The 13,079-nt window shown below is 44.3% G+C and overlaps 1 protein-coding gene across 9 annotated transcripts in view; it reads left to right on the top strand.

Annotated features, from left to right (window-relative positions):
- Nucleotides 1–13,079, top strand: part of RASAL2 (RAS protein activator like 2) — a 196,027-nt gene that overhangs the window by 172,006 nt on the left and 10,942 nt on the right. For 7 of the 9 annotated variants that reach the window (XM_052800960.1, XM_052800961.1, XM_052800965.1 and 4 more), the window contains 6 exons: nucleotides 293–437; nucleotides 1,335–1,571; nucleotides 2,280–2,481; nucleotides 5,185–5,384; nucleotides 6,353–7,214; nucleotides 11,597–11,731. In XM_052800960.1, the coding sequence (XP_052656920.1) occupies nucleotides 293–437; nucleotides 1,335–1,571; nucleotides 2,280–2,481; nucleotides 5,185–5,384; nucleotides 6,353–7,214; nucleotides 11,597–11,731 (1,781 nt within the window). The remainder of the gene's footprint in view (nucleotides 1–292; nucleotides 438–1,334; nucleotides 1,572–2,279; nucleotides 2,482–5,184; nucleotides 5,385–6,352; nucleotides 7,215–11,596; nucleotides 11,732–13,079) is intronic. The other 2 variants (XM_052800962.1, XM_052800963.1) reach the window with 1 other exon arrangement.

Genomic DNA, 13,079 nt, shown 5'->3' with positions numbered 1-13,079 from the left:
GCAGGGGTTTTAAGCAAAGCCATCCTGTTATTGCACCTATATTTGGGGGCAGCGAGGGCACAGGAGGCTGAAGCATCAGAGCACCAGCCATCTGATCTGGTACGCCAAGTGCTCTGCTCCAAAAGATCTGGGAGGAGTCGTGTCCCCAACATCTGGTGTCTGGAGGCTGTATTGCAGACACGGGGAACAGAAGAGGCAGTTGCCAAGGAAAGACATAAGCAGGATTTAAAGGTGTGTCAAGGAGGCTTTTCATGTAACTACCCTGGTTTGTCATCCTCTTCCCTTTGTCCAGGGGAGTTTATCAAGGCTTTGTATGAGTCAGATGAAAACTGTGAAGTGGATCCCAGCAAATGTTCATCCAGTGAATTAACAGATCATCAGAGCAACCTGAAAATGTGTTGTGAGCTGGCCTTCTGCAAGATTATCAATTCTTACTGGTGAGGCATCTTCCGTCCCTTTCTCCCCCATTAGGTCATTTGCTTAGAAGGGTACCCATTCCTCCTCTGAAGATGAGAAAACAGCAGTTGTATGGGGAAATAGCATAGACCCATCTGTCTTATGAGACTGCCTTCGCTTCCTTTCCTCACTACCTTCCTACGTGTGACACCATATTGCAGGTGGAACTTGTGCCCAAATTGAGGGGTTCCAGTCCCACACACCATACCTGACAGGAAATTCTGCTGAAATACGCTGCCAAGGGAACACATACTGAGCTGTGGCTGAATAAAGTGAGAAGATAACAGCTTAGCTTGAACTTGGAATAAAAAGCTGAAAGTTTTGCTGTCTATAGAAGATTTTCAGACCCTTCAGATTGTAGAACTGAACAGGGGATCACAGGGAGGAAGCATTGGGAGAGAGGTTTCTATTAATCTCTGTTTCTGAGTAGTAGTAGTGAAAGAAGAAGGGCCTTCTGCTTCAGAACAATGCACATGCGAAATATTGAGAGAGCTTAACAAGCAAAATAAAGATTTCAGTTATGGAGACGAGTTCAGTTTGGTTCAGTTTGGTTTTAGTATTCTAACATCCTGTTTGCTCCAGGATAGCGATGGATAAGTAGTTCTTAGCTTGCAAATCAGTGTGTCTGAAAATGGCTTCACTTAACATATATGAACAAGGGATGCTTTAAAGACTACTTAAGTATCACCAGATTAAATGAGGGTCTAAGAATAGATGTCTAATGACATTTCCTAGCCTAGAGAGAGAAAACTGGGGGCGGGGGGGGAAGCGCCGATGATGTTTTCTCACAGATAATTATTTCAGGTGATTGGTCACCAGCTCAACTTGTTGCATCTCATCGCCCATGTGATTTTATTTCCTGGTTTCTTGTTTTTCAGCGTGTTCCCTCGTGAGCTGAAGGAAGTATTTGCATCTTGGAAGCAGCAGTGCCTGAGCAGGGGCAAGCAGGACATCAGTGAACGCCTGATCAGTGCCTCCCTCTTCCTCCGCTTCCTGTGCCCTGCTATCATGTCCCCCAGTCTCTTTAGCCTCATGCAGGAGTATCCTGATGACCGGACATCTCGCACACTCACACTTATTGCTAAAGTCATTCAGAATCTCGCCAATTTTGCTAAGTAGGTGGTGACAATAAAACTGAAAAAATCTGTGCCTGTAGGGGTGCAAGTCACTGCAGGTTACTATGGAGCAAGGAGAGGCCCGCTTGGTAGTCATGTTTGCAGGCAGCTGATTCTCTGTCAAATTGAAGTCAGCTTTAGAAAAGGAGGAAACTTCTCACTTATATGTGAACGCTGTTCCCCTTGAGACACCTCAGTGTTGAGCTAGATAAATTCTCCTTTTCACATGCAGATTTGGGCTGTGTTGAATTCAGTAGAGGGGACACAGTATAAAACTAAGAAGAGCCATGCATTAGCATGTCCGTGTGTATGCTATTTCAAAAGAAAAAAAGCCTGTTCCCACCAAGGATCATGATTTTCCTCCTTTCTTCCTCCTAAATTCCCATCTGAATAATACAAAGGGCATGGCATGTCTCTTACAGGGGAGGAGATGGAGAGAAGGGGAGAAGAGAAAGGGTGTCTGTGGGAGGGAGGGGGGAGAGATGTGTTGAGCCCTTGATTATAATAGGAACGGTGAATTACTAATATTTAATTAAGTCCAAGCAAGCAGTGAATCTCTTAAATTGTCCATTTTTTTTTTCTCCCAGACCACATATTCAGGAAGGCAGGTCTGAAGTTAAGCATTTAAGTAATTGGCCATAAGCACTTTTACGCTGTATTTTTTGTGGAGGTTATTGACTGGGTTTCCCCTCCTCCCCTTTCTTGCAGGTTTGGTAATAAGGAAGAGTATATGGCCTTCATGAATGACTTTTTGGAACATGAGTGGGGAGGAATGAAGCGTTTTCTCGTGGAGATCTCTAATCCAGATACCATCTCAAACATGCCTGGATTTGAGGGCTACATCGACCTGGGCAGAGAGCTCTCAGTTTTGCATTCCCTCTTATGGGAGGTTGTGTCCCAACTTGATAAGGTAAAGCAGGCTGGAGGCCCGGGAGGGTGAATGCAGCAATTGTATCGTAGCAACAGTAAACACTAGGAGACATCAAGGGAGCAGCTGAAGCCTGCTTTGGGGAGAACTTATTCAACAGCTTTTGAGAGGAATGTTTGATAGTGGTATTTCACAACTGTTCTTTCCATGACTTCAGATTAAGGCCTGAAGCGGGGCATGTGAAGTGGTTGGGCTTCAGCAGTAGTGCAAACACTTTGCAGAGCCTTAAGTAAGGCCGGGTGTTCAATGGTGGAGAGGGTAGCGCTTAAAATTATACCTGGAATTCCCTGAGCAGGCAGTCCTTTCTCATAAGCGAGCTCGAAAAAAGGGAGGGTGTTTGGGCAGAAAATGAAAATGTTGCATTGCCCTTTTTGATGCTAATGGAGGTGATTTGCTGCACACCAGGCCCTACCCTGCCCAGCTCTGATGGAGTAATGTGTTGGCCAGGCAGAACTACTCTCATTAAAGACCTCATCCAAAGCCTGCTGAGATGTTCTCATTTCTGTAGTCTTTGGATTAGTTTTTAGTGTACAAGAGGATGCCATGTAAAAACCTGGATCCACTCTCAGTTTTATCCTGTAACAAAAGCAAGATGCTTTCTGCCGTGTATTGTGCTGGGATCATATGCATTGTCCATATTCTGTTCTGCTGATCGCAATAGACATCACCAACAATAAGCATTGCTTCCATTTAGCTATAGAAGGAGAAAAGGCAGTAGTTTGCTCTTCCTTAGCTATGTGGCTTTGCAGGATCCAAAATCATTAAAACCTTGATAGCAAAGGTAGTTGATAAGACCCAGAAAAGCTGAGCTGTGAGTCTTTTTTTTTTTTTTCTTCTGCAAGTCCTTGGAACTGTTCCATATTTCAACTTTTAGAGGTGCATTATTTTGTCCATATTCCATTTGTATTATTCTTTCTTTTGAAACTGGAGAGGTGAGGTGAATTGCAATGCACTCTTAATATTTTTATTGCATCAAGGTTTGCCAAAATAGTTATTTGTTGGGTATCTATTTTCTCACAGTACATTATTTAAAACAGAAAACAAAAAACCTGAGCTTGTTGTGTCAGAGTAAATTGAAATGTCCTTGACTCAAAAAGGCAATATATATTAGTTAATCTTAGTTTGATAATAATTTATGATCTTGTTTTTCCGTTTTCCTCATACATGCACACAGTGTACATTCAAAATGTCGCAGGCAGCAAAGTCAGCTATAAAGACAGTTCAGCAGCCTCAGGAAAACAGGCAAAGTGAGCAGTCTAAAGACCAGATCCTCCATTTCTACACATTGGGGTAAACCCACCAGTGCAGGGAACACTGCCATCTCCCTCCAAGCTGGTCAGGCGTCAGATCAAGAGAAGCCCAGCTCCAGTCTTTAGAACTGCAAATGGATCTTTGGACTTGGTGTTAGTTACTGTGAGCTGCTCTCTGAATGCAGCGGTCATAAATGTCTTGGGCAGCGAGGAAAGGGAGGAGCCAGACCTGGATAAACCGTCAAAGCAGATCTGCTTTGCCCTTTCTGTAGGTTAGACTCACAGATCTATCCTAACGCCCTTGGGAGCTGGTATAGTGGTTTGCTAAAAAGAGAATTAAGGGGTAAAGTTACATGCAATACTGCTTTACTGCAGGTAATGACTGGGAAATGATGAGAGAATTCACCTCAGAGATTTTAATAGACACAGAAGTGCTACATGAAAGCGTCTGTAAAGAGACCTTTCTCTGGAGCCAAACTGATTGAATACCAGCTTACAGGAAAAATAGGGATATCTTTGAAAAAAGCATTGTCTTTGCAGCGGAGTTTTACTTTCTTATAAACCTCCAGCACTTTCACCTTCTTCCTGCAGTCCCAAGAGCCCAAAGATGCCCTGTAGATGATACAACCAGCAGTGACCCAAAGGGAGGGAGAAATACAAAGAGCCTGAATGAGCAGCCTTCCTTGCTGGAAGGTCAGCTGCTCTTATCTAGGCCTGGCGAACACTGAGCTAACATGTAATTGAACAAGAAGCTACACATTTAATCCTGATGTGATAATGTTGGGATGAGGATCATTGATGTTTTCATGCAGTTATTTTTCACTTTTAGGTAGGGAAGAATGCCTTAATTTTTGATAACAGGATGCTACAGAAGATGGCATCAGTGTAGGATGCCAAAAGCAAAAGGCTTATGAAATGAAAACCTTCCCTTTCCCCATCTCCCTCAACCCTTGCAATTCTCTCATGATCCCCCTGAATGCCGCATCCCCTTGTCTGTTGGCATGCATTTCCTTTACCACGTGACACCCTTTGCCTGGAAAGTTCCCCCACTAGCTGAATCTGTAGTCTTTGAATGCCCTTTAATGAGTAGATGACCGTAGTTTTCACTTTGGCCTCACCCACCCTGGACTTAGTTTGCTTTGCATGATAGTTTTGCATTGGAATGGCAATAGTTTTGGTTTATTGAGCATGATTTTTATTTTGGGGGGTCAATCCTAATTTCTATTTCCTTTTCTTTCCTCAATGTCTGCTGCACCCCGTTTCGTCTCCTTCATCCATCTCGTCGCCGTGGTTACGCTGCTCCGTAACACTGCATTACGGTCCTGGCACACCCGCACACAACCACCCACCCTCCTTCCTTCCACCTCCACCCCTCCGCCTCTGTGCATCGTTATCAAAAAACTGGCGGATGTCGCGGTGCTTGTTGTCCAATTAGGGTGAAAATTCCTTTCTACAGGCGACCGTGGCAAAACTGGGACCTCTTCCTCGTATTCTTGCCGATATCACCAAATCAATGACTAACCCTACGCCCATACAGCAGCAGCTGAGGCGTTTCACTGAGCACAGCTCTAGCCCAAACGTCAGTGGCAGTCTCTCCTCAGGGCTTCAGAAGATATTTGAGGACCCCACTGATGGGTATGTAACAGCCAGAGCTCAAGGGAAGATGTGGGGTAAGGGGTTGTTAAGTCTGTTAAGAGTTGAGTGCTTCATCACCTGAACTGTCTGCCCACATCAGCTGTAGGAGCAGGGAGCTTGGGCCTTTGTTACGGGGAATACACAGTCCTAGTAAGAGGTGCACAAGGTGGCACTGGAGACCTGAAACTTTTGACTTACCCAGGACTCAAACGTGTCTCCGGGAGTCACTGACTTCAGCTGCTAAAAAACAGTTTTGCAATTACTGCCAGTCTGAGTGTCCAGATGCATAGTCAACCATAATGTTTCCTTCTGGCAATCACGCCACTTATTTACTGCTGATGAAAAACCGGGCTGTAGGTGGAACTTGTTACCAGTGAAATAGCAAAAATAGTCCCTCCTCTGTTTAGTGCAGCGTTTCTCACACCATAATAGCTGTTAATCGGAAGCAAAAAGCTGTGACAGGGCAGAACTGCCAAAGAGCTTGGATACTGTGGTCTCAGAGTAGTTTCTGTGCTGTCAGTTATGAGGGCCAGTTTTGTCACGTGGAAGTGTCTGCCATCTGAGCTTACATCTAGATCTACAGGAGCCTTCACACAACTCCTGTTGAATTTTCAGACACCCACAATACGTAATGCTGGTGAAGGGTTAAACAGGATCTGAACTGCTCTGAAGTCTTGCTGGAGACAGAATTGTCTAAGCAGGGACGATTTGGTGGGAATGGTTTCCATTTCACCTGTGAAAAAAATAAAGATGAAGCACTTCTTGACTCAAATGTAATTCTCAAAGATAAGTGGTAATTAAGGAAGTGTGTGTTCTGACTTGAACACAAAGAGCTCATGAAAGGAAATCTGGTTCCTTGAAGCTTTCAGTTGGGTGGGAGGTTAAATGAGGTAGAAAGACTTCTCGGGGACAGATCTCTCAGGGTCTTGGCTGCTTAAAAATTAACCAAATTCTTCTCCACTCCACAGTGACTTGCATAAGCTGAAGTCTCCAACACAGGAAAATGTAGATGGATATTTTAGGGGCAAGACCTTACTGTTGGTTCAGCAGGCATCCACCCAGAGCATGACTTACTCAGATAAGGATGAAAGGGAAAGCATCTTGCCCAATGGACGTAGCATCTCTCTCATGGACCTCCAAGATCCTCACACGGCTCACAGTGACCATGCTTCTATTATGCACGACGTGCCTTTGCGCTTGGCCGGCAGCCAGCTCTCGATCACACAGGTGGCAAACATCAAACAGCTGTGGGAAACTCAGAGCACACCCCAGAGTGCTCCCCAGGTGAGAAGGCCTCTGCACCCGGCTTTGAACCAACAGGGCAGCCTCCAGCCTCTGTCGTTCCAGAACCCGGTTTACCATCTCAACAACCCAACCCCACCGATGCCGAAGGCCTCCGTGGACTCCAGCCTGGAGAACCTGAGCACTGCCAGCTCCCGGAGCCGAAGCCACAGCGAAGACTTCAAACTTAGCGGACCCAGCAACAGCAGCATGGAGGACTTCACCAAGCGCAGCACGCAGAGCGAGGACTTCTCCCGGCGCCACATGGCCCCAGACAAGCACGTCCCCATTGCGCTGCCCCGCCAGAACAGCAGCAGCCAAGCACAGATCCGCAAAATGGACCAAGCCGGGCTGGGTGCCAGGGCCAAAGCTCCGCAGTCCTTGCCGCACAGCGCATCCCTGCGGAGCACGGGCAGCATGTCCGGAGTGTCAGGAGCCATGGTGACTGAACCCATTCAGAATGGGAGCCGGTCCCGGCAGCAGTCCTCGTCCTCTAGAGAAAGCCCTGTCCCAAAGGTGAGGGCAATTCAGAGGCAACAAACACAGCAGGTAAGGAAAACCTTTTTCCAGGCACTTTCTGCTTTGGTGTTTAGCTGATGGCTGCATTGACCTTCAAAGCTTTTTGACCTTTGAGTTGAATTGAGTTGAATCAAGAGTACTGGCACTTAAGCAAGTGGCCAGTAGCAAGTGTAAAGAATAGTCATGCTTGTTACCCTTACAAGCTTGGCAAGCCTAGCTTACCTGTTATTTTTGGATGCTTTTGTACTAAATTTAAAAAAAAAAGTTTTCTATTTACTAAGGTAGCAGCAAGCCTGCTGAAAGAAACAAAACTTGAAAATTTCCCTGAATAAAAAAAATAGAAGAAGCTTTGTTCCAAATTGTAGTTAAGATCACCACGTGAGACTGCATTTGCCCTGTGGTGCTAATTTAAAAGCATAGCTACCTAAAAACAGGGAAATAAACAAAGGTAAAATATCATGGAATAAACTGCTGCCAAAATAATAAATAAGTACAGTTTTCTTAAGTGTGGAGAAATCTGTATTTCACCATGATGCAACAGTCTATTGCTGGTCCCCAAATAAATACTGCTTTTTCATTAATCATCCCAAACTATGAATAATGCAAACACTTTCTGGACGGGAGTGCTTATACATACCAACTCCTAATGCACTTTATCATTTGTTCATAGGCAGCTGTAAATCAAGATATTCCTGTCAAAAAGCCAAAGTTCCATTACTTAAAAAAACAGAAAAAAAAAATCCTGTTGTGATTTGCTGTGTATGAAAACCTTTTCCTAAATTAGTTTGATGCTAAAGAGAAAATGAGTATATAAATGTTTGGCACTACAGCAAAGGTAGAAAACGTGTCAGTCTGCAGGTCAGAGAGAAGGTGGTTGTTTTTAGAAATGTCACACTAGTGCATACAGACTTGTCAGCTGGGCAGGGTGAGGCTCTTGAAGGCAACACCTGCGCTATTCCTTGGGGTTAAGTATTTTCTCCTGTGGTCACTGTGAGGGTAAACATGGTCATGTTTGATTTACCTTACCTAGTACAGAAAGAAATTTTTTAAGCTCCTGCTTTCCACAAGACCTTCTAGGAAGGATGCTACTCTGTTCACAGGCAAGAGTGAAGAATTTCACTCCAGAAAGTTGCAGCCCCTGAGGTTGACACTGCTGGTGAAGCTACATCCACAGAGAGCAGAAGGTTATGATGCTCCTTGCTGATGTAGCCCTGTTGGCAAAAGTGCTGGTGAAGACATGGCTGTGCAGGGGGAAGGCTTTTGTCTTGTAAGGTAAAGCTGGCAGAAGAACTTAGTTGCCAGCGTGAGCTCCTGCTCTGCCAAGGGTTTCGCTGGTATCCCTGTTGGTATAGCTTTCTTGGCAAACTCCTGAATGTTACAGTCGAAAGGAGGAAAATCTGGGTGATGCCTGGGAACCCAGGAGCAATCAGGCTTCAAAACTACTTTGATACCTCAAGTTCATTAAAGTACAAGGAGATCAGAAACACTGAATCACAAAGCAAAGCTTAATATGCCAAGTTAGTAATACCAAAAAAAGTAATTGCATATTATTTGAAGTGCATGTGTTTGTGTCCTCCTTTGGAGCGTGTGTTTTGCATTTGGCATAGAGGGGTTGATAGGTAAAGTAAATTGAATACAACTAAGCCTAGTGTGGAGGTGTAGGAAATTTTTAGGCCAGTAATGAGGATAAATTTGAAGGAAAAACTCCCTTTGCAGTTCTCAGGCATCCAGTGTGAACCTGTATTGTATGATCTGCTGAGTTTTATTGTATGGTTCTGTGCAGTGTCCTAGCCAAAATCCCCAGGGAGCTGGTACCTTTCCTCAGGGCTTGTTATGAGAAGTGCCTACACAAATATGCGAAGAGGGCTTTACTTTGAAGGTGTTAGGATAAGGAGGAGAAAGCACAGGTGGTGTGTCTCCAGTCTTTGTGTGTACACCTTACATGGGTGGCTTCTGCCCTGTGTGTATTTACAAGAACTGTTCAGTTAGCTGTTTGCAAACTCCTGGCACTTCTCATCTTAAATTGCTGATTACCCGCCTGCCCCCAAGTACATCAGTTACCTGTGCTTGTTTAGCATCAAAGTGACTGTCTCAGACTTCCCTCTTCTCCAGTTACTTTTTACATTCAGCTTCACAGATGCCAACGACTATGACTGGCTTCAGGGCAGTCTCCTTCCCCCCTCTTGTAGGCGATGTGCATCTACTTACTTTTCCACTCTACTTTCCATACTAATTGTTTCCACTGGATTCATTAGAGTACTTGCTCCTATTTTATTCATAGAAATCAATTTGTTCTTTCCTTCCCCGCACCCTTGAGAAATGTCTTGAAGTGTGCCAGATCGAGTGGCCAAAATTTTTTTGAGGCAAATTCCGCTATGTCCTTTTAATTGCAAATCGTGTTGTGGAATTCTGTTCTTATTTAAAAAAGAGAAAGAGAAAAGAGAAGTTGGGCATGTTCTTTCTGGGCATGTTCTTTCTAGGCATGCTTTGTGGGCGTTATAATTATTAGACTCTGTTCTCTACAAGTACCATTTGTTTCTGAATATAGAGCTAGGCCCTTTGTTTACTGGGAGAGGTCACTTTTTGCCTTCCATTTGCATTTAGTAGGTAGGTGGGAACAGAAATGTCAGTGTGTTCCTCTGGAAGAGAGGCAGAGAGGGGAATTAATACATGTTCCTAGCAGGCTTTTTCTTTTTTCCCCTTTATTAGAGTATAACTCATAACCCATTAGCATGTGAAGTGCTTGCCATCCACTTGGTCTTTGTAGGCTTTCTGAGTTTGGCTGATGAAAATACTCTTCCTACAGCTTGCAAGGTTGTTTCGCAACGATTGCTGCTGATCAGCAGTCTGTTACAAGGCTGGTGATGTTGTTTATAGTCACTCTTCTGCTATCTTAGTCCTCCATAACTGCAATGAACGGTGACAGTGTTCATCCATAGCTATTCCTAATTCCTCCAGCAATTCCTAGAGCCAAAGTATTTACCTCTGAGACGAGGCTGTTGGTGGCAGAGCCACACACAGTTCATAGCCTCCCTCACTGTGGCTGCCCGACAGCAAATACCATCAAAAAAAATCTAAGGAGCTTTGCCAAGCTGTCACACTGCACTTGAAAGAGGCTATTAGCCTTTCTGCTATGAAGACTTCCTTCTAGCGAAAAGGCCTCTGCCTAAATCCGGAGATTTTTGCCTAATTTCTACTCCTTTCCTTTGCCTTTATACCCATCCTTGCTGAGGCTTCTTCCAGTGCTGGAGTCTTCATCGCTGTTCAGGACAGCTGAGCTGTTGCAGGCAGATCGTCTGGCTGGAGCTGGCATAGGACATATACAGCACTCACCAGCCTTGTCCTTGTGAACAAGTGAAACAGAAATGGAGGTTGACATGATCCATTGCCTGCCTCTTGTAGAGAAGCTGTTACTCCCCCATCAAGAGCTCCTGAGAAACTGAGACTTCAAAATCCCCCTGCCAGGGAGCACATTTCACTTTGGTACGATGCTGAAACAAGACAGTGTGCTGAAAAGCTGCTTGAGTGCAAAAAGAAGCTACAGTTGGGGGGAGTGGTACAAGGGGGGAGTTGATCTTTTGCATTTCTCAAAAAGTTAAGACAGTGTTGCTCTTTCAGGGGTAATTATGCTAATTCCGGTGCTTATAAACTTGTCTTTGTCCATGAAAATTGCTTGGAATTTGTAGCAAGCCATGTTTTCCCCAGCCAGCCGGAGAGTTTCTTGTTTCTTCTCTTGGCTTCCTTTTCAGACTCCCTTATTGAGGATAGCCTCTGATGATGTTTTACAGTTCTCCTAGTAAGCACTGCTGGCCCTGACCTCCTTTCACAGCCTTGTCTGGGTGTATATGCTACAATAGACCTTCTAAATCTGATAGTGATAATGTTACACCGCTTTGCCACTTTTAAGCACTGCTGTACTGTCTCGTATCCAAGCCATGCGGCCCCATCCTCCATTGCAAAGTCTGTCTGCAGCCTGGCTGAGAAAGCTGTGCTCCCAAGTTAAGCTCCTCAGTACTCCAAGGAAACCAATCTGTCTTACCTGAGCAGGCTGCAAACAAAGCTTTGTTGCTGTGTTTTCTTTGTGAGAGAAATCACAGGTTGAGAAGGCCTTACTGAAAATCTGGCAAAGGGGAAAAGTGGATGTGAACAGGATTTGGAAACAAGAACTTTTCCAGAGAGAAGCTTGCTTAGAGAGGAAGAAAAATTTCTCAAGTACATTGGTTTTAGAGGGACTCAAGTAAGTGCTGTGGATCCTAAGTCAAGGGAGGGTAAAGTATCTCTGCAAGAGAGGTTTTGGGGATCCTTTGAGACTGACAGATTCATGGTCATTTTTTTCCTCCAAATAAACTGGATTTTAGAGCTGATTTTTATGTAGTTTCTCTGAAAAATGCTTACAGGTATCTCTGCTCCAGGTTCAGTCGCCTGTGGACTCTGCCACAATGTCACCAGTGGAAAGGACAGCTGCGTGGGTTCTCAATAACGGACAGTATGAAGAAGTAGAGGAGGATGCAGAGCAGAATCCAGATGAAGTCAAGCACGCTGAGAAGGTAGATTTTGTTCCGTATGCAGCCGACTTGAGGGCTGCCAGTGAGTCCTGTCCACCCTACAGCTGAGTTCAGAACAGCTTTCAGGCGCTGCTGTGACAGAGTCATGCTTTCAAACTCAGGTTGTATTGGCATAACTTCCTGCTGTACATGCTGTCACACATATCTGTAGTACAGTATCCCATACTACAGATTAACCCACGTACAGGCTGTAGCATGTCAAATAGGTGCAAACTGACATAGCTGAGGGTTTGTACATTCCAGGCTGGTATTTGGCACTTATGTGCATCATGAGTCACACTACCTAAGTGTATTAGATCCTGCTCAAGTCATTATTTTTTATGACAACACTATAGCTACAGCATACTGCCATTTTTCTATGCTTGCAAAACTTTTTAGTGATCATTAAACTCCATTAAAAAAAAAAAAAAATCACTATCGTTAACCCAACTGAGTATAGCTTAGGATATGCTAAGTGATTGTACAAGGCTCTGTAAACGCAATTCAATCTTCATCAGTAGTTGCATTCAAATTTTGTCTTGGGCTTCACCTGAGGCAAGTGCCTGTCATCTAGGTAGTACAGTGTTTCTGGGCTACACAGAAATGTCCATGATCTTTTTTTAAAGCGTATTTATTTTCAGGAGTAGATACCATTTTTCCAAATACAGTTACATCTATATGCTGCTATGGTGATGAAGTTTAGTAAGAGGTTTCATGTTTTGAGAAGGCAGGGAGTGGGGAGGAGAACATTTGGTGGACAAGAAGCAGGAACATAGGATTATTAAGAAAGGTGAATGAACCCAAACCAAAGTGGAATACGTTGAGATTCATTGCACTACTGCAGAAGTGATTGTCCGCAGAGACAGTAAGTAGAAGAACAAAACCTCAGCCAAGTAAACTTACAGGCTTTATTTTGTAGTGAATGATTTGCTGTCTTCACATGTGTTTTCATGCCTTGATTAGGTCCTGAAGAATGAGTTATTTGGGTCCCATACTGGTCAGTTTTGTAAGTTTGGTCACCCCCGGACATTTTTACAGTTGAGCACTATTAGCAGCTTCTGTCTGGGAAGTGCTTGAGTCTGGGGTAACTGGGGATGTTGCCAGTCAGGGCTGAGGAGCCATGTCAGAGCCCTCTGCTTAAATCGTGCTACAGAAGGACATCCTACACTGTGGGAGTAGCTTAACACTCAGTGGGAGCCTACGTGCTCCTTGTCTGTGGTTGCTCACAGTTGTTTGTTTGTTATTTGCTTTAGCTCTATGAATTTATTTTTCATGAAAAAAACAATGTCCTTCTCTGAACAGCAGCAGCAGATTATAATGATCTGATCTCTTCCTTTTTCCTTTGCATCTG

This window comes from Harpia harpyja, chromosome 11, assembly GCF_026419915.1.
Source record: "Harpia harpyja isolate bHarHar1 chromosome 11, bHarHar1 primary haplotype, whole genome shotgun sequence".
Classification (NCBI taxonomy): Eukaryota; Metazoa; Chordata; class Aves; order Accipitriformes; family Accipitridae; genus Harpia; species Harpia harpyja.
The sequence above is the reverse complement of the archived record's forward strand: the minus strand, read 5'-3'. Positions and strand labels throughout refer to the sequence as shown.